General features: G+C 40.4%; 1 protein-coding gene across 4 annotated transcripts in view; it reads left to right on the top strand.

The window, feature by feature from the left end:
• Positions 1–22648, top strand: part of LOC137626002 (uncharacterized) — a 188347-nt gene that overhangs the window by 29333 nt on the left and 136366 nt on the right. For all 4 annotated transcript variants that reach the window (XM_068357093.1, XM_068357092.1, XM_068357091.1 and 1 more), the window contains exons 7-8: positions 5052–5327; positions 5524–5653. In XM_068357093.1, coding sequence (XP_068213194.1) covers positions 5052–5327; positions 5524–5653 — 406 coding nt within the window. The remainder of the gene's footprint in view (positions 1–5051; positions 5328–5523; positions 5654–22648) is intronic.

Raw genomic sequence — 22648 nt, 5'->3', positions numbered from 1 at the left:
AGAAAGTAGTTTGAGGTAAGTACTGTTAGGAAAAATACAAATTACTTAAAATTTTTGATTTTTCCATTGTAATATACTGTTTTCAGGGTTTTTTCAGAGGTTGGGAACAGATTAATTTTTTTTTAGTTATTTTATGTGGGAAAAATTCATCTGAGATACAAGCAAATTGACACACAAGTTTGGTCCCGGAATGCATTAAACTCGTATCTCAAGGTATTACTGTACAGTACTCTTAATTTTATCAAGTTGATTTGAAATTTGATTTTTGTAACTGAGGGATAATTCTTTCGTCTCTACCCAAATCAGCCAATCATGTAAATAGCTAATGACGTGAACTTCATGCAACTGTAAGAGTTTGATCACTGGACATTGCTAGTTTAGTGAACTCTCTTAGGGCAATATTGAGGCCAAAGGGCATCACTTTGAAACTGTATCCACCTCTCCCAAGCCAAAACCCTAAATAAGGTTGGAAGTTGGGCCAATTGGGACATACAAATAGGCATCACTTAGATCAAAGGTACAGGTCCAAACCCCTCGCTGTTTTAATTGGTGGACATTCATTATAGTCGTAATTTTGAATGCGTCAAATCTGATATGATTGGTGAGATAAGACAGGTCGAATATCACTCTTCTTTCAGTGGAGTCTTTCCTTGGTATGCTGAATAATTTTCCCTGGAGTTTTAAGAACCTGACTTTTTCCATGACTCCTTTTCTCACCATCTTGCTTACAAAGGAGCCAAGTTCCAGATACTAGTAGGGTAAAAACAATGACAAAGAGGTGGTTTTGAAATCCACAACCAATCGAGACCTCTTGAGACTTTGCTCTGGCTCCACTGAGAAAAGGTCTAATGTTCTTGAAAACGATGGAGATGAATCCACAACGTGAAGCCTCTCATTGATTATTATTATTTTTAATATTATTATTATTATTATAATTATTATTATTATTATTATTATTATTATTATTATTATTATTGCTAGTCAGAGCTTTCATCAGACTAGAACCCTGGAATTTAAATTCCTTGTAAGCAAGATGCTAAAAAAAAGGAGTCATAGAAAAGGGCAGGGCTTGTCTCAACAAACACATCAGATGCAAATACATTTAAAATGATGACCATCCTGCATGTTTGCCAATATTACTTCAAGGGGCTTGGACCTGTACTATATATCTAAAAGATGCTTATTGGCACATCCCTATTGCTGGCCTCTTCCAACTTTGCCTAGGGTTTTGTCTTGGGAACTAGGTATACAGTCTCAAGACAATGCTGTTTGGCCTCAATATCACCCCAAGATTGTTTACAAAAGCTAGCAAGGTCGTGATCAAACTCCTGCAGTTGTGAGGCATTTAGGTCATAGCTTATTCAGATGACTGGCTGATTTGGTGAGGTACAAAAGAATTATGTCTCAAATACACAAATCAAGACTTAATTCTAGGAAGTGGCTAAGTCTTCAATGGAATATGATGAAGCCATACTTAAATCTAAAAAAGCATCTGAGCAAAGAATTCTAAGGAATGTGAGATTCATTCTTTCAAACAGCTTTTCCATCAGATGGACACTAGAGAAGATTTTGGTCCTCCTTTAATTTGCCTCAGCAGTCGACCCATTGTTAAAGACCAAATTGAAAGATCTCAGTTGGGTATGGAGAAGAGCGGCATGGAGGCACATTTTTGGGGCACAGTTGCCCAGTCGTTGCAAAGAATTCTCTGACCAGGGACAATATTAAATGCATTTTCCGTGCCAGTCCCTTTGGTTTCTTGCCAGATATTTACAATCCTTCATACAGACGCATCCAAGTTGGGTTGGGGAGGTCATTGAGAGGAGACCTTTGTGTTTTGGAAATGGTCCCTCAATTAGTAGCATTTTACATAAATATGTTGGGACTGGTGGCAGTCTTCCTGATGTTGAAGAGACTTTCATAGGCAACCAAGTAGCTGACTGTCACCTCAGAACGGGGGAGGATCCTGCTCGAGAATTCTTAACGCAGTAACTCTTCCCATTATGAAGTTCCTTCAGGAGAGAAATGTATTTCTCTTACCATACTATCTGTCTGGTTCACTATCCAGACAGACATCCTGCATATGGAATGGCCCTAAACCCGTAGTTCTTTTGAGGGGATTTTAGAGTCAGTTCTGTATCTCCAAATAGACCTGTTTGTAGCAAAAGAGAACTGCAAACTTCCACTATATGTAGCCCCGAATGTGGACTCAATAAGCAGTGGCAAGAGATGCTCTGAATGTAGATGGAACAGATGGTTGTCAATCTGTCTTTTTCCTCAGATGAGTTTTATTTCAAAGGCTTTGAATGTCCTTCAGGAATATTCAGGAACAGCTGTGCTAATAGCGCCACTTAGGCCAAATAGTCAATGGTATCCACTGTTTCATCTTCTAAGACCAAGAATACAACCAGCCTATTTTGAGAATAGTGGATAACTAATAACGTTATTCCTGTTACTTAATTCAAGTGTAGATGAATATTTGTCACTTCACTTGTTGATAGATTAAACTACTTGTAGTTGATATGGCTACAGGACAGAAGATGATGGCTGGTAGCATTGTCTCTAGCAGTAGTAATGGTTCTTGGCGATGGTGTGTCATGATTAGCCAGACCATTTTATTACTGAAAGTGTTGTGTTGAATTCAATAGTGCCTGACCCTAAAGGGTTTCTCTTACACACACTTGAGTTCATGCTTTGCATGTTAATACACTGGTCCTAGAGCAGGGAGACAATATTTCTTTGGTAATTATGTCGTATTGGCTTCCCTGTTCTAGCCTTTTACAGGAAAGTCCTTGGACTTCAAATAGCATGTAAACTCCAAAACTTCACTATACAAAATAGAAATAAAGTATTGACAAATTATCTCACACACTACCTTTGAGGAGAGTTGTGGCTGGCATAAGAGGAGGAGGAGTAGAAGGTATCTGCTAGGAGGGAGAATCCTCCCTCCTTAAGAACTTCTGGTTAAATATCGGGAGTTCTTTCTCTTGAATGGGGTTCACTATCACTAAATTGAATCACTTGATTTGCACTTTATGGACACTTGGTTGTCTTTTTTTACACTCTTACGTTCAACTTTGGCAAAGAAATCTGTCTGGGGGTGACTTCTTATGCCTTTCATTTAGAATGGCATGAAAACGTGACCTCTCATTGTTGGTAAGCAGATTTGCTCCTTGTTCTGCCAAAACCTTACCTGGGAGATGTGTTTTTACAAAATGTTGTAGGGTTTCCCACATTTTCAAAATCTCTCAAATTTCACTTGAAGCGAGAGGTTTATCACTCTGTCCCTCCTCCTCATCTTCATCCTCCTCCTCTTCTTCCTCCTCAGATGAAATTTCCTCTACAAAAATGCAACTCCATCAACTCCATTATCAGCTGCTCGCTATGTTCTTCAAGAAGAGCATTGATGTTGTCCTTGCCTACCTCCATCCCTATTTTCTTGCATAAGGACTCAATTTCATTGTTAACTGCCTCCGTGATAGCTTTTGAATTCCTCAAAAGCCTATACGGGAATGCATTCAGGCCACCATTTTCTCCAAGTGGAATTAAGAGTTCTGTTGGTGATTGCTTCCTAGGCTTTGTCAATCAGTTTGAGGAAGTTGGTAATGGGAAAATTCTCTTTCCAAAACTGTGGGAGGTGAGGTTGCTTGGTCCCTTTGGTAACCTTGAAGCATCACTGGAACATTACTTTTCTATACAGCTTCTTGAAAATAAAGTTACTCTGCTGTTCCATGGGTTGGAGTAGTGTATTGGAGTGGTGTATGTGGCAGGACTTGACTCTAATGAATTTTAATTTCTCCTGTAGGTAATCTTCAATGGCTGGAGGATGGACAGGAGCTTTGTCCATAAGTAAAAAGGCTTGGAGTGGGAGGTTCTTCTCCAAAATGTACTTTTTTGAGCTCAGGACTAAAAACCTCATTAACCCATTCTGCAAACAAATTTTGAGTCACCCAAGCCCTGTTGTTTGACCTCCCCATGATGATGTTACTACTTATTAAAGGCTCATGAATTATCCAAGTGATAGACCAAGAGAGGTTTGATTATGCGATCCCTGCTGGCATTAGCACGTAACAGCAGGGTTAGATGGTTTTTCATGGGCTTGTGACCTGGATTTGCCTTGTCTTTAGCTGTTTTAATGGTTCTCCTGGGCATTCTCCAAAGATTAAACACTTGCTTGAAAATGTAACTTGAATTCTAAGAACCTTTTAAATTCAGAAAAGAATGCTTCTGCTTCTTTGACATCAAAGCTCGCAACCTTGCCGTTGCACACAACACTATGATTGCCAGTTCTTCTCTTGAAATTCTCAAACCACCCCCGGGACCTTTTAATGTTTCCGTTTTATTTTTTTTTTTGCTAACATACCTGGTTCTTTTTCACAAAGTTAGCATACATTTGGTTTTTCACAAATAATGTTTTTAATAGTCATATCTCCAGCAAACTGCTTTTCATTAATTCAGATAAGCAGCAACTTTTCAACATTATGAGTAACATGTGGCTGTTGATTCGTCAATGTCAGCACTCCTATTGGATCATATCTTCTTTTATCTTCAGAATGGTACAAATTGTAGATGCTGTACGATTTTTGCCACGTCTGCAAAGAACAGTTCCAAAGACACTCACACGACACTATCCAATGCTTTTATGAGTGCTATTTGGAGAAAGAGTTAGGGTCTGAGCAAAGGGGTGGATGAGAGATACTGTAATGGGAAACAAAATGGTGTAAAAATCATGGGAACCCAGCTTGAACACTGCTTGGTTAGTTTATGGGCACTGCGTTACTGCTTTCTACGTGTTGCATGCTATTCTCGTGACAGTAGTACTGTCTACTCAAAATCCTCATACATAATGTAATTTTTGCTTTCAGACCATTTCAGTGCTTGTAATCTAGTTTAAATTTGTATGCTTGTATCCCAATTTATTTTATTCAAAGTCACTGCACATGTAAACTGAGGTATTTTGTCCTATCATTTTACAGACAATATTAAGTTTAGAAAATGGGAAAAGGGAATATGTACTGTGTACCTTAATAAACTCATCATATTTTACTTTTCAGAGTTCTTAGGCTGTTAGAACAAATTCGTGATTATTCAGATTACTTGTACGAGAGGTTAGAAAGGACCAGTGCAGGCAGAGGTCCTCTATTAGAGGATGACATGGATAGACATCCTTGTCCAGCAATGGCTGCCTTGATGAAGCTCTCCTTTGATGAGGATCACCGCCATGCCATGTGTTCCTTAGGAGGCCTTCATGCCATTGCTGAGCTGATAAGACGTGATCATGATGGACATGGTTCCACGACCTCAGACCAGTACTGCATTACTCTGAGGAGGTTTGTTTTTACTTTATTACGCATTGAAATGCTCTTGTGATGATAATTCTGATGTGCATTTTATTATAATACAATAAGTATTTGAGTTTGAAAGTGAATGTTGTGAAAAAATTTCCAGTCACAGGTTTGGTGGAAGTGGTAGTATTATTATTGCCAATAAATTACTTATCCTCATATTTATGATTGCCATTTACAGGTATGCTGGTATGGCTCTCACTAATCTCACCTTTGGGGATGGGACTAATAAGGCTCTTCTCTGTTCATTCCGGTCATTTATGAGAGCACTTGTCTCTCAGCTTCATTCCCCAAGTGAAGATCTAAGACAGGTAAGTGTTTTGTCTCTAATGCGGTACTCTTACCTCAGTGGAATTTGGCTAAAGGTGATATGTATTACTCTTTTGGATATGATTGCAAGGTACACTGTTAGATATATTTTCTGTGTTATAGGGATTTTGAAATTAAATGTTTTCATGATTAACATAGAGTACATTAGTAACTAATAAGGGATTTTGACGAAGGAAAAATCTATTTCTGGGCGAGGAACCTGTGTCGCCCAGTGAAATGCTCCTTAAAGCACCATTTCAAAGGTATAAATACTGTACTGCTAAATATACCAGAGAAAAAAGTTGCATGGAATGCCAGGAATATACCCAGCTCGCTCACCCCTAAAGGGTGTCGGTATTAAAACTGGGGCGAGTGATACCACTACCAGAAGTCCCTTTCCAATTAGACTTCTCCCTCCTCAAAATCCCCCGTTACTACGAGGTGTCGTTCACTACAGCTACTGCCCCCCCCCCCACAACCACCACCAACACTATCTATCCTTCTCCTATCATTCCTACTAGCACCCCAAGCTTGGGCCAGCCTAGGGTAAGGAAAGAGGAGGGAGGGTTCACTGGGCGACACAGGTTCCTCACCCAGAAATAGATTTTTATGAATAGAACTTACCTGGCAGTTATATATATATAGCTATAGTCTCTGACATCCGGCAGAATTTTTAAAAATTCGCGGCAACCGCCGTGTGGTGGTTGTGCGGTTAGGTTGTTAACACTCCTTACAGGGTGGTACGTGGAATCATTCCCGTTTTCTGTTCCTCAGATCATCTCTGCCGGTTGGACTGACAACATCGTTGGTCCGCCATTGGAGTTTTTCTTTCGCTTTCCCTTTGTCGCTGTACTGGAATTCTTTTTTGGTGACGTACAGTGCACTGATCTAGGGTTTTGACAATCGCTTTTGTTATTATTCTTTGACTATTTGTGTGTTTACGATGACTGATAAACTTCATTTTCATGTTTGTGTAAATGAGGTATGCAAGGTGAGGTTACCGAAAGTTTCGGTAGACCCTCACACTGTTTGTTTAAAGTGCAGGGGTTTTGAATGTGCGCTTGATAATAGGTGCAAGGAATGTGACGTTTTCAGCGAGAAAGAATGGTTAAGTATGAAACGCTATGTGCGTAAGTTAGAGTTAGATAAAGCCAGGAGGGCTTCGAGATCTAAATCTAATTCTGCTAGTGAGCTTAGCCTAAATATTTCTTTGGATCCCTTAATTAATTCCTCTGTAGAAGTTAAACCTTCTCCTGAGGTAGTAGCTCCTGCCCCTTCTACAGGAACAGTATCTACGTATGACCCTCGGTACGCCAGGATGGAGGCTGAGTTGAAGGCTATTAAAGACCAGCTTTCAGCCTTTAAAGGTAAGAGTGAGAGTGTGATTAGTGCTTGTGAAAGTGCAGTGGAGGTGACGACTGATCGAACCTGTCACTTCCCTAGGTCTAGACCTCTACCAAGCTACCAGGACCAAGGTAGAAGGTACGTCGACGGCCGCAAGGGAGTGAGAGATACACATCCTCGGTCAGCCGTCGCCTCAAGCAGTCCTGTTGCGTTTTCCCAGGCTGCTCATGAACGCCACGGAAAAGGCGTGTCAGAAGTGATGGTGTCTTCCCCGAGCCCCTCGCCTAGACGCAAATGGCGGTATGAAGCTTCGAGACCTTATCGAGTATCCCGGAACCTTTTCCTTCAGAGGATGACTGGGACGCTGTTCCACCGAAGAGGTCAAAGCCTAGAAATGGAGGGAAGGAAGATTCTCCTATTTTTGTAAGTGATGAGAGACTATCGAGAGAACCTCTTCTTACGACCAGCGCTACTCGGCTGCCATTGCCTTCGGAAACGCAGGATCCAGCAGCAGTCGCAAAATCTTTTATGAAAGTTATGCAGAAGCAGCTGTCTTCTCTGGTACAAGCTTTTAGCCGCCCTTCCTCCCAGTCGGGCCGGCGTAAGGACGACACTTTACTGATTAAGAAATCGGCCTCTAAGAGGGAACGAAGTGCCTCTCCCCGGGAACCGCGGCGCGATTCGTCGAGCGCGCGGTACCGCGCTTCTTCTTCCTTGACACGCCGCCAGGACGCTCGCGATTCTTGTCACCAGAACGCTTCCGTCTCTCGCTTGCGACACCAGGACGCTTCCAGCCTGCCTCTCCAGGACGCTTCCGCTTCACTACACCAGGACGCATCCAGCTTTCGTCGCAAGGACGCTTCCAGCTCTCAGCGCCAGGATGCATCCTCCTCCCGCCTCGAGAACGCTTCTAGCGCGTGACGTCAGGATGCCTCCATCGCGCGGCGACAGGACGCCTCCGGCGCGTGGCGCCAGGACACACACGCCCCTCGATGTTAGGACACATCCGACGATTTGCTTTTCTCGTACGCAGATGAGCAATTGGAAACTGATCGGCTTGTTGGAGCAACCTCAGACTTATTTCCTGCAGCCCAAAGAGAGACTGAGTAGGAAGTAGGGCAAGATCTAGAGGATATCTCAGAGGATGAAGATAAGCCTGCTAACGTGGCTGCAGATTATAAGGTTCTCTCTCGCTCCCTCCTTGAGCTTTATGGGGAGGAGTTTCAACCTCCTGCTCCTGGTTTTCCTCAGTCGCAGTTTAGCAGGAAGAAGGCCAAAAAGCAGTCGGCTTTCATCAAAATGAAGCTGTCCATCTCGGCTAGGAAGGCTCTCGCTAAAATGGATGACTGGCTGAAGGAGCGTAGGAAAGCGGTCAAGACCACCTTCTCGTTTCCACCAGCTAGACTTGTGTCTAAGGCGGGCATTTGGTACGAGACTGGAGAAGCTCTAGGCCTGAGAGTGCCTGCCTCCTCCCAGAGGGACTTCTCTAGCATTGTTGACTCTTCCAGAAGACATGCCCTTAACTCGGCGAAGGTAATGTGGTCTATGTCTGAGCTTGACCACCTCGTCCTGGGAACGCGGTTCGGGTCCTTCAGTCTCTGAAGACCCCTCTCTACGAACCTTAGGCCCAGCAGCAGATCGCTTCCTTACACGGAAGACGCCCTTTCTACTCACTTGGGCTTTTGACCAAGAGAGTTAGTGTGTTGTATGATCCAACCTCTGATGTCTCGTATCTTAGGAGACGGGGAGAAGTAATTCTCAGCGCTGTCCCTGAGGGGATTGCTGAGACTCAGATCAGAGTGTGCTGTACCCTAGGTGCAGCCCATTTTGAATAAAGAGTCTTCGTTCGGTAACCGGAAACCCATCAACTGGGATTTTACCCAGTGAGGAGTCTGTAGGGTTACCTTAAAAGAACGATACCAGCTCGCCCTGTGTGTCGGCACTGTTGACCAGCACTGGGGAAGGTCAAGAGGAAGACCTCAAGGATTTCCTTCCCCTCTGGGATCGGAAGGCAATTGAGATTACTCTTAATCTAGACTCTCCTTCATCCTAAGACCCAGAGCTCGTAACGTCACTGGCATTGCTATGTCCCTGGCGTTCAAGAAACTACTCTGTGGTGCAGATACTTTAAGTGGGCATGTGGAAGCGTCAATCGACCTTCACGACCCACTACTTGCAAAGACGTAACCCACAAGAACATGGAGACCCTTTCCATTGGTCCTGTGATGGTCGCACAACAAATGGTCTAAACACCTCAGGCTCCTTGATGGACAAGTAGCAGAGGGTTGAGGGCTGAGGCTACCCGGATTAGTCTGGGGTGAATGAGTAAGAATGCCTGACTTCTTTCTTCCTTTCACCTTCTCCCCTCTGGGGAAAACAGCTCCGCAAGCCTCAGCATAGCTGACATCACCTCGCTGCAGGTAAGACCCATTTCCCTTGTGCCTCCTAAGTATAGAAGAATACTTTGTTATGCCCCCAATACCTTTTAGAGGGAGGGTATTGGGTAAGTCTTTAAGAACAATAGGTTCTGTACTCAAGTTCCTATGTTAAAGACAAGCCACACTGTTAGTTCCACTCACACACAAGCTTCTGCAGGCCGCTATCAGTGCATTACCTCATATCGGCACTTGATTTTAGCGAGGGTAGGGTCCCTTCTACTATCGATCACAGATCAAAATAGAGAGGACCCCAGGTCATGACCAAGGCCAGTTGGTGAGGACTTCCTAACTCCTAAGAGTAAGTCACCCTATTATAAATAGCGAAGGTTTGTATCTGTGTCGGAACAAATAAGAAATTTAAAATAATTTTTATTTTTCCTAACATACAAACCTGGAGCTATTTATACAAATTGGCCTGCCACTCTGTCCCCCGAGAAGTCCTGCCATAAAGCAAAGTGGTTACTTAGCCGAGAGGTGTGAGTGAGCGGGGTAGCCAGTCTACCCAACCCCCCACCCGCTAAATAGCGGATGGGGTAGTTATCCCTCACTAAAATTATCATGGCTTATCTTTCAGCTGCGCTGAAAGTAATACCCTATTATAAATAGCTCCAGGTTTGTATGTTAGGAAAAATACAAATTATTTCCCAATTTGTTATTTTTATGAATACTTACCTGGCAGTTTTATATATATATGTTAAGTCCCACCCTCCTCCCCTCAGGAGACAGGTGGGGCAAAGATGATCTGAGGAACAGAAAATGGGAATGATTCCACGTACCACCCTGTAAGGGGTGTTAACCACCTAACCGCACAACCACCACACGGCGGTTGCCGCGAATTTTGAAAAATTCTGCAGGATGTCAGAGACTATAGCTATATATATATATATAACTGCCAGGTAAGTATTCATAAAACTTTGTTTTATCATAAAAACTCCATTTTTCCTTCTTCAAAATCCCTTTTCTGGGCTCAACCTGTGCTGCTCCGCGAAATAGTAACAGAGAATTGGTCCCATAAGCTTGGAAATACACAAAAAGTTAAGGAACTGAATTACAAATAGAGTACAGTAATTCAATTATGAGTGTTTTACTAAAATCCTTAATATACCTATCTCTTAATTACTACCCAAATAAAGGTCAATGTTAAGGTAGGGGGAAAAGTTAGGGCAGGTGCCGCCCTGCTCCTTATTAGAAGACAAGGTACTAAGAGGGAAAATATATATGAAGATAGGAGCCTGTTATAATGGTTGTGTTAAATCTGGAGGAACCACTATCCTTCAAAATTCATGTGACAAAAATAACTGACTGGTGTTGCTACAGCCCGGATATCTTTTGCATGTGGTACAGATTCTGGCTTGGTTCTTTTAATAAAATAAAGAATCTATTGTCTGATTCCTTTCAGGGAAATGGTTCCTCCATCTTTTCTAATAAACAAAGGTCCTGAAGGTCTATTTAAATAGTTTTCCGGAGTGATAACTGGGCACAGAGATAGATCCTTTGGAAGTGGGACAATCTTCCACAAGGACCATCTATTCTGTGGACCCTCATTCTTTTCAAAGAATTTTCTATCTAGAGAGAATAAAATTCCACCAGAAGAAAGAAAATCAATATGATTTGGTTCTCTAGATAATGTTGAGAGTTCAGATATTCTGGCTCCTGATGCTAAACTTATTAAAAATAGTGTCTTCATAAGAAGCGCTATTTAAGTGCATGAGTCAATATCAGAGTCAGAATCTAGATCAAGGCCATCATCTAAAACCCAAGAAACTGCTTGAGGGCGAGTTACTGGTTTTAGTCTAGTACAGGCTCACGGAATAGACGAAAAATACGAATCTGTAAGATTAAAATTGAACTCGATCTGAAATATTTTCTTTAAAGCAGATTTAATCATAGTAACAGTATTGTTGGCTACCCCTCCTTTCAAGAAAGTTCTGAAAAAGGTAACTGCCAGATTCATAGTCAGCGTCCGAACCTCTTGAGTCTTCCAGAAATTGGCTAACTTTCTTACATCAGAATCATATTGCCGAAGGGTAGAATCTCATATACCTGACACTAGGGACAATGTGTTAAAAGGGTCAATCTCAGCATCTCTTTGTGCTGCAAATCTCAGATAGTCCATAAAGTGAAAGCACTCTGAATCCGTGAGGGAGCAGACACACTGTGAGATAGTACCATCCGTGTTAACTTGGTTCAGGAATCCACCGAGGTCGGAGTCCTAGAAAATCAATATGATTTGGTTCTCTAGATAATGCTGAGAGTTCAGGTATTCTGGCTCCTGAGGCTAAACTTATCAAAAATAGCGTCTTTCTAAGAAGCGCTATATAAGTGCATGAGTCAATTTCAGAGTCAGAATCTAGATCAAGGCCATCATCTAAAACCCATGAAACTGCGTGAGGGCGAGTTACTGGTTTTAGTCTAGTACAAGCTCATGGAATAGACGAAAAATACGAATCTGTAAGATTTAAATTGAACTCGATCTGAAATATTTTCTATAAAGCAGATTTAATCATAGTAACAGTTTTATTGGCTAGACCTCCTTCCAAGAAAGTTCTGAAAAAGGTAACTGCCAGATTCGTAGTCAGCGTCCGAACCTCTAAGTCTTCCAGAAATTGGCTAACTTTCTTACATCAGAATCATATTGCCGGTAGAATCTCATATACCTGACACTAGGGACAATGTGTTAAAAGGGTCAATCTCAGCATCTCTTTGTGCTGCAAATCTCAGATAGTCCATAAAGTGAAGGCACTCTGAATCCGTGAGGGAGCAGACACACTGTGAGATAGTACCATCCGTGTTAACTTGGTTCGGGAATCCGCTGAAGTCGGAGTCCTAGTTCCACCAAGATAGGGAACCAGTTGCATTGGGCCAATTGAGGGCTACTAGGGCAATCCGACCTTTGAAAGTCCTGAGCATGTCCAGGACTTTCATTAGCATGTTTAAAGGCGGAATCAGGTAAATCCTCCGTCAGTTGTTCCAATCTATGGACATGTCGTTTGGGACATAGGCCAGAGGGTCCAGGTTGGGGGCCACATGACATTGTGGCTTGTGGTTGGATATTGTGGCAAATAGGTCTACTTGGAGACCCGGAACCTGTTGGCAGGTCCAATTAAATGACTTTTTTGGCCAAGGACCCTTCCGACTCCCGCGGAGGTGTCCTTGTTAGATCATCCTCAACCACATTTCTTACTCCCACCAGGTGAACAGCTGACAGGTGGCAAAGGTTCCCTGTTGCCATTGAAAAGATAGCTACCATCACTTGATTTACGTGACTTGATTTGGAACCTCCCCTGTTTATGCAGTGGATTACCACTTGGCTGTCTAGTATTAGACTGATATGTTGTTTATGTGACGGGGAAAGACTTATTAGAGTCAAGAACACTTCTATGACTTCTAAGATATTGATGTGTGGTTGTCGGAGTGTCACTGTCCACAACTCCTGGACCTATTGGTATTGGGAATAGCCTCCCTAAATGCTTAGGGAGTCATCTAAATGGACCACCAATGTTGTCGCTGGGAATCGTAAAGGTACTGAGTTTGCTAGGTTTTTGACCTTCGTCCATTGTTGAAGTCTTTTCCACAGTATAGGTGGAATCCGAGAAATTTTGTCTCGATATTTCTCTTTTTTTTTGGAACGCCAAACTCGATTGATGTCTTCCAGATTGACTCTCAGTAATGTGTCTGTTACTGAGGGAAACTGGAGTAAACCTAGGATTCTTTCTTGGCTTCTCCGGATCGTTAGTTTGTCCTTGAGAGATCCTCTTGTGTTTCTTACTAGCTCTATCCTCTTCTGTGGTAGAATCAACCGCTTGTGTGTGGTCAGGATCCATTAAAGACCTAACCACTGGAAGCACGTTGCTGGAGAAAGACGGAACTTTTTGAAATTTATTTGGAAATCTAAGTATTCCAGAAATTTTATTACTTTGCCCGACGCCTTGTGGCATTCCTTGACGATGTTGGTCCAGATAAACCAACCGTCTAGGTAGGCCACTAACGGTATTCCTTGAGTCCTCATCTCTTGGACTACTGTCTCCGCCGACTTAGTGAATAACTTGGTCGCTATGTTGAGTCCAAATGGCATCACCTTGAAGGTGTAAGCCCGTTTGCCTAGCTTGAATCCTAGGAAATGACGAAAAAACCATGTTATCGGAACATGAAAATAAACGCCTGTAAGATCTATAGAGGTGGTGACAGCCCCATTGGGACATAAGGTCCTCACCTGTGAGACGGTCAGCATATGGAACTAGTCGCATTGAATATATGTATTCAAATAGGACAGATCTAGGTTACTCTTCGTTGTCCGAGTCTTTCTTTGGCACTCTGAACAAACGTGCTTGAAATTTTAAGCATATTACCTCTTTTATTGCTTTCTTTAGAAGAAGATCTCCTGTGAGACGCAATAAACGGAGTAGTGGCTAACGGTTGTTGAGGTGGTTGGCTTACCCACACATATTGATTTTGTGGCTGGGTTCTTGAGGTGGAAGGCTGGCTCACCTGGGATACTGGCATTGCCTGTAGCACATCCTGAGCCTGTGGCCTTTGGAAGGACTGAAACTTCCTTGGACATATCTGCATGGGAAATGTGAATAAGGCTTTAGAATACGGAATTAATAAGCATTTCCATTTACACCACAAAGAAATCTCTTATAAAAATTTCATAATAAAAAGTTTAAATAAAATTTGATGTGAACTAGGTAATTTTTACACTTCTGTGACATTATTTAAAAATATTGTACAGTGGCACTTTTGAGAACAAACATGATACGTTCCAAAACCGTGTTCGAACACCAAATCAATTTTTTAATAGAAATTAAATAAAATAGCATTAATTAATTCCCCTCTTAAGAATGCTCTAATTCTTGGCCATATTTACATATAGTTTACAATATTAAGGTATCATACAGTTCAAAAGATAATACTACAAACAAGAAAAATATTATGTTTAACAATGTATGAATACATTAAATATGGAATAAATGAACATTAAACTTCACTCTACCTGTAGTAGGAGAGTGCCTCCCTCTCAATCTTCTCCCCCTAACAGGTTCCTCCCAAACATTCCTCACTTCCTCTCCACCATCCATACGTAACACGGGCCCACACCATCTGTAATCTTTACTATGATGGCCAATCATCTTTTTTCATCATTTTCCAATCTTTCAAGCAGTAATATTCCCACACTCCATCTGTAGCATTCTCATCACTGATCTCTCACGCTTTTCTTCCTCTTTTCATCTTGAAGCCCTCGTTCCTGATCCTTACATTAGTCTTATTATTGTGCTATAGATCTTGACTTTTAGCTTGATTGGCATTTTCTTATCACATACTACTCATGTTACCTCCCTCTACTTCCCCCAGGCTGCTTTTATCCTATTCTCAACTTCATCCTCACAGCCTCCCTCCTGACTTGAAGTAGATCATAAGTATCTAAATTGTTCTACCTGTTTTATAACCAAGCCTCTACTTTCATGTATAGCTATCCTGTCCGTATGTTTCTTACTGCTAACTGTAGCTTAAGTCTTTTCCAGATTTACCTTCAAGTCACCCCTCTCCAAAGTCTCTTGCCACTCTACAACCCTTCTCTGTAAACCTGTGCATGTTACTCTGGTTCCCATCGCCTACAATTAGCTTTAGTGCCACTAACACCTGTGTTTGTTACCTTGTTGTGCCTGTCACCCTTGCTCCTTTCATCAATATGCCTGTCACACTGGGGATCAATTCCAGTGTCGTGATAACTCTTGGAGCAACATCTGTGGTTTTTATGTGTGGGGAGCTTCGTCATGGATAGATGACTTTACTTCTTGGAGAACCTGAGGTGAAAATTGGTAAGAGGTAGAAGCGAGTTTGTTCCTCCTACTTTTCCTCTTTCACTTCTAATGCTGGCTCTTCCTCTTCTAAGAAGAAGTTGAGGAAGGCCAACTGTAGTCCCTAGAATAGGTTTCTTGACAACACCAGAGGGGGGAGATTCTGTTCAGGGCTAGCCTGTCTAGGTAGGAAGAGTCCATTTTCCAGCCTAGGGTAGGTTAGCACAGAGTAGGTACAGCACTAATATCCTGTCCTAAACTATAAAGAAGCAGAATCCCACTGACTGCCAAACCTAGGCTAGGTGATCTAGTCTCCTAGACCAGGAAGGGCAGGGGGAGGACAAGTCGCTAGGCCACAGGGAGGACGGGACTTAACCCAACCAAGTGTGGACTAGGGGGAAGGGCAGAGCCCCACCACCTTCACCCTCCAGCAGTGACCCAAAGGAGAGTACATTCTCCTAATGGGGGCTGGGGGGAGAACGACTGGTACTCTGAGGTTCCGTCCCAAACTCAAAGCGTATGAACTATGGCAAGGAGTGGGGTAGGAAAAATCCTAGCCTAACCTTACCCGAAAGCATATCGAGGTAAGGAGGGGTAGGCTGTAGCCTAGGCTACCTCAGAGGGAGGAGATTACCTTAGGAAAGGTAACTGGGGAGGTAAAGGAGTATACAATAGCCCCAGCGTTAGGTTAGGGGCAAGGGAGACGACTACCAATATCACCGAAACCCATTGTATACTCCCTAGAAGGCGAAATAACATCTGTGCAATGACTGCATCTTGTTTGTATAAATGCCTATGTCTTCATTTATAAAATAACACCAGGAACACTTATATCATGCAAGAAGTAAACATGAACACTAGGCTATCGAGCCTAGGGGCTAAGCTAGCAATCTAGCATAGGGTAGGCTAACATAGTTGCCTAAACGAATACTAACGCATAATATAACTAACTACTAGTAATGAAGACTAAATAACTAATGAAGTTATTAGTTACAAGACCGGGAAGGTTGCTCTGGCCAAGTAAATAAAGCATGCGAGGCGAGCAACAGCGTCGAAACATGACGCCTCCGGTCGGGCCACAGCTCAGCCACAAAACACAAGAATTAAAGATAAAAAGTCGTTACTTTACGGCTGGAGCTTATTTATGCAATACAAGAATATGGTACTCAACTTTCCAGAAGAAGGTGAGGCTGAAGATTGCGACATGATGCAATTAAATGGCGAACACTGGGAAAAAAACACTGCTCAGGAACGCTACAGAAACAGGAATGGAGCGCGCGGATGTGACGTAAACCAAGATGGCGGCCGTTTGTTTACATCACTAGGTACCGTAACAGTAACGCAGGAGGAGAGTTTTATAACGGCTCCTCCTGATACTTGCCACACTTCCCCCTCGAAGCGTAAACGCTATGTGGGGTGCAGATAGCTGTGTGGCGTATCAAGCATACGTCCCCTGTTATTATACGATATCCTAAAGGGAAACCTTATGGGTACTTGCGCCAGAGGTTAGAATTCTGTGAAACCTTTAGTTTAATTCTCTGGGAATATCTACTGTAGTCATATATACCCTCAGGAAGCTACTGAAGGAACCTTCCATCAGAACGTCATGGCTATCTCACCCAAAAATAGATTTTTCGCTTCGCTCAAACTCCGTTAAATGTGCAAAAGAAAGTAGGCTAGTAATATTTTAAGAATGAGAAATTTCACAGTATTTACCATACTCCAAATCAGGGACAAGTAATGTTATTGAAGTGTCCATTTTTATCTCGCCTTTCCCATATGGTATGGTTTGAATAAATGTAATCATCATCATCATCTTCATCCAGGGTGATGTTATTAGGACCTTGTCTATTATGGCTATAGTGCAGAATGTCCAACTTAACCTGAAGAGCTCAGATCTGTTGTACACGCCTTCTTAGGTTTGGAAGCCTCTCCATATACAGTAGGGTCCCGAATTATGCGAGAATTTGGTCGATTAATGACCTCGTGTAAATGGAAAATCGCGAATTTCGAAACACACAACTAACAGAAATAATTCCATTGTGGCCATGGCAACCAGCAATTTGCCTATTCAAATGTGTTTACTACCCATTTCCAATACTTTCTTTGTACTATACTGTATTTCTTTATAATATCAAATTGTTTTTGTAAATAAATAAAACATTTAATATACTTTAAAGTTCTAATAACTTGAAAAATGGTTAAAATTATAACCAGGATAGGTGTAAACACCATATATTTCCCGTTACAACACAACCCAAAATACAGACAAATTTTAATGTTTGTCATATCTATTGTATAATACAACTGGTGAATAGCAAAACCATCACTCTATAGACAAGCTTGTTGTATGATTGAAAATCCAGAATTATCAAAATAAAGGCGATTTTATATCATGCGTTTCCTAAACACGCTAAAAAGCAGAATAGAAAACGACAACCAATGTTTTGTTTACGTTTAACTCTGATCACAACAAAGAAACAGACGCATTTATACATCTGTGTTTTTGAATTGACAGCAATTTTACCAAGTATAGATTATATGTTGAATTTGTTATTACCAATATTCTAATTATCTTTTATTAGAACTTTCAAATAAATGAAATGAATGCCATTTATGAAATGTTTTTCTTTATGATGCCGCCTGAAACGGAAACCTTCCATTTGTTTACGCTCCATCTTCGATCATAATAAACAAACGAATGCATTAAACACACACGATCTAAGTCATAACTAATGATATTACAAACATTTAGTAAACATTATGTTATTACAAATATTTTACTTACCGTATCCATATAAATTCCTAAATTCGTAGCAAAGCTGGAAATTTTTTTTTCCTTATGCGTTTAATCCACAATAGCAAACTGCCGCTAATGACAGAGTGATAACTTACGATAATTCTAAACTGTTACGAAAGATAATTGTCCTTTCCATATCCAAAATACTTTTCCTAACTTCAGTTATAAGTCAACTTGTACCCACCTCAATTATGGATCCATATGCAAAAAAGGTAAAGAAGAAAGTACTAGGCCTATTTTTAAAGTCACCGAACAATTAGGTTACCGCTATAACGTTCGATGAGAGAGAGAGAGAGAGAGAGAGAGAGAGAGAGAGAGAGAGAGAGAGGGATGGTTTTAAAGTACTAAACAATAAATATGATATGTTATAACACATTGGTGTTTATGTAATATTAACTGTATAGATGGTTTGAATAAGTTAAGAAATGGTGTAAACAATTCTTTGTTATTGTATTCGCGCGGAAGCTAGACATCAGCTGATGTGATCACAGCCAAAAGTAAAACAAAAATAAGTTAGCAATACTCGATTTTTAAAACACACCCGAAATTTAACAACATAAGTACATGTTTTATTATAGCGCAATTGACATTTAAAGAGTAAAAATTTTCTGGAATAGAATGGTGTTTCCTAAAAAATAGTGGTTTGCTGCCGAAATAGGTTACCGTATTTTAAGCTATGATTGAAATGGATGTATACACGGTATAATTTTTTCGTTTTGTATTTAATTGACACTTCAAGAAAACCGATTTTGGTTTCTTCATCTATTTGTAAGTATTGTATAACGAGAGAGAGAGAGAGAGAGAGAGAGAGAGAGAGAGAGAGAGAGAGAGAGAGAGAGAGAGAGAGAGAGAGAGAGAGATATTATGACGCAGAAGGTTACAGACCTAGAACAGGGGAGGATGAAGGTGGGGGGAGTGATGAGATAGGCTGGGTGGACTCGCAGGGGAGACGGGGGAAGGGGGGATTTGGTTGCCAGTGGCTAAAAATAGATTCTGAAAGACGGTAAAGGGAAAAACGAATCCCATCGAATAAACAGAATAAGGAAAGGGAATAAGATTCAGAGGAATAATAGATATAATGGAATGAAAATGACTAGATGGTGTTAGTTGTGATAAGAATAATTTAGATATTTGAAATAAGAGTGTCTGAGGAGGTATAGAAGGAATTCGTGATAAATATAGAGGAATATCAAAGGATACAGTTAGTTTGCATTAAAGGGTTTGTTATCGTTTATCGGCAGTGAATAGCCTAAACTTCGGTAACGAGTCGTCAATATTTTGTCATATTTTAAACAGTATACATTTGATTTGCAAACATTGGTTTTGTAGAGTAGACGGTAAAATAAAATCTAGAGAGAGAGAGAGAGAGAGAGAGAGAGAGAGAGAGAGAGAGAGAGAGAGATTTCTGCCATCAAATCTCTCTCTCTCTCTCTCTCTCTCTCTCTCTCTCTCTCTCTCTCTCTCTCTCTCTAGATTTTATTTTACCGTCTACTCTACAAAACCAATGTTTGCAAATCAAATGTATAGCCTACTGTTTAAAATATGACAAAATATTGACGACTCGTTACCGAAGTTTAGGCTATTCACTGCCGATAAACGAACCCAGTCTACTCGTGAAAACCTTGAACGCCCAGAGGGAAAAATAAGGCTTTTAAATATACTGTACTAAACAAAAATAATGCTTTAATATACCATCATTAACACTACCATTACAATTATCGTAAGGTTGGAGAAAGATAAAGATTGCCGAGAACGTAACCACATTTCTGTTTACATTTTGTCAGCTGGACTCGCACAGTTAACAGTTGATTTCATTGTTGTGGAATTTTATCCTTAAATAGGCTATTCATCATGAAATTATGTTAATGAAATGTAATGTTAATATTGTTTTGTAACATTTATTATAAATCACCGTATTTAGGGCTACCAATATACTTAAAAAGACTATAGATTTGATACATTTTGTAGTGCTTGACTCGCGAACTTTGAACAGCCTCGTGGATACAGAAAATTTATTTTTGAAAAATAGCGATCGTGGAAAAGGGGAATCGTGTAATTCGAACACGCTTAATTCGGGACCCTACTGTATAATGTGTATCTTAGTAGGATTCTATCTATTTGATAATACCACAGAAGGATTTTTTATCATTGTAGAAAGTCTTATTTCACTGGAAATTAAAGCAACATAAATTTAAAAATTGGAAGACCTTACAATATTGTTTTTTATACAAAACATTACAATATTTAGTCTATTTCACTGTCACTTTAATTTTCTTTCATCCTTCTATTCTTAATAGCTGCTTTGCTTTTAGTAATTGCCAAAAACTTATTACGCTCACTTTCACTGTGATTTGACTCTTGATAGGGACAATATAGGTGTACATATACGTAGCACTACTGTCATATCCTGACAGACAAATTCCTGAAACTTCCTAGTTGTGTTTTGACATCCAACAGGTCCACACAATGAATTACAATCCAATTAGTAATGCAGTCATAAAAACTGGCAAATGGAAGGGAAGATATCCACAACATTAAATCATGTCATTATCCTTTCCTTGGTGAATTCAAGCAGTGCAGTCTCTGTTGTTTGTTTCAGCCAAATGTAGTCTTATGCAGCAGGACCTCTACTTTTAGTTGATGATCATCTATGCACTCTTATCCTGGCAAAATTTGACCTTTCATTCAGTTCCCTCTGATCCTCCATTCTAAGCTCAACTTTCAGTTCCTCTGCCTTCTCACTTGCATCATGTATTCCAAATCCCCAAATGTCTTCCTTGCTAAAACTTCTAGTCTAAGCACATACATTACCACTGTCTCATTTTGCCACATATTTGCCTCTTCAAGCTCATTATTCTTATTACTGTATATCTCACCCCAGCTTTCATTCTTTCCACCAGATCAATAAACTTTTGTTTTACAGATTCATATCTCCAATCACCCACACTCATGATCGTCCTATAAAAACTAGATAACTTCGCTTCCAATAAACTACTAAGTTCTTGCACCCAAAACCTTTCTTTCACACCATACTTTTCCCAAGAAAAACTTTCATACTCTCCAATAAACTCAACTACATCCTTCTTTCCAGTAAAACTATACTTTTCTATATGTCGTACTACTTCCCTAATCAAAACACTTCTATTAACTTCCTTATATTCATCTTCACTCTCTTACTCAGCCTGTCTCCTTTCTTCTTTTCTATCATTTGTTTGCTGTCACACGAGAATAAATATAGCGAATCCTTACTTTTACTCGGTACGTTCCTCACCACCTTATTCTCGTTCTTTGTACTCATTCAGCTTCTTGCTTGCTGCTAAAGGCTAGACATTTGTCTTCCTTTTTCTCTATCTTCCCCTCCCTGTATTTCTTTATCATTTCAGCCATTCTTTCTTCCATTTTCTCCTCAGATATTTTTAGATAACCTTTCACTCTCTCTTCTATCCCTCACCAGCATCCTCAATTTTTGTACTGAATACACTCCTGTACTATTCTTTCTCAAAACTGATACCCTAATAACAAATCAAACTTCACATTCACTCCATCAATATGTAAATCATCCTCTTCCATCCACGTCCCATCAATCATAACAGATTCCTCAAATTTCATAATAACAGGCATACATAACTCTCCAATTCCTGACACAAATCTTTCACATATCTTCTGCACACTCACTTTAGGTAATATTTCAAAATCATTTATGTACACAATATTCACATCACATCCAGTATCAATTAAAGCACGCATTGCTATGCCTTTACACAAAATCATTATACAGTACTCAAACATTTTGTCATTTCTCCATCCCATTTCATACCATTACAGTATTTGAAAACCCTTCTCTCACATTCAAAACATTCATACTTTTCAGACTAGAGGGCTCACCTTTTTAAATTCTCTTTATATAGAGTCCATACTCATTACTTCGACTTACTCTCCCAATTTCCTCATCTTTTTGTCAATTTTTTTTACACATACTTGCTACATAAGCAGCCTTTCCATAGTATGTGCATTCACTCCTATGGGTATTACACATCGTAGCATAATTACCATACAAGCTATGATTTTCACAAATCCCACTCACTCTCAGAAATCCACACTTGCTCTATGGCCTTGTCTATTACACTTATAACAACAGTACACTACTACAAGTCCCTGAATTCAGTCATACAACACTCTTGTTTTCTTCATATTGCAGTTATTTATAATCCAATTGAAGATGGAAGACATTCAGCCATCTAAAGTTTTCTCAACACAGTAGCAAAATAGGTCAGAAAAGTAGCAGGGCATGTAATGCCCGGTTAATCGTTGGATAGAGACTGGCACCGAGCTAATAATTTACAAGAGCCAGCTGTACATAAGACATATATATGATGTTGTGTACAATGCTGCTGTTTTTTTCCATCCTGTCTTAAGTTAGTTTTCATAAATTGTAATTACGGAGATAGTTTTATGAAATTTTTAATGTATTTATGTAAATATTTTGTTTAGAATTTTATGGAATGATTATTGTATAGTCAAGAAATATATGTATCAAATAATCTTGTAGTGATGGTTGACTCTATGTCCTGTAACTCTGGTTATACTATGTAAGCAAGTCCCTATAATGTTTTATTC

The sequence above is a fragment of the Palaemon carinicauda genome, chromosome 33 (genome assembly GCF_036898095.1).
Source record: "Palaemon carinicauda isolate YSFRI2023 chromosome 33, ASM3689809v2, whole genome shotgun sequence".
NCBI lineage: Eukaryota > Metazoa > Arthropoda > Malacostraca > Decapoda > Palaemonidae > Palaemon > Palaemon carinicauda.
The sequence above is the reverse complement of the archived record's forward strand: the minus strand, read 5'-3'. Positions and strand labels throughout refer to the sequence as shown.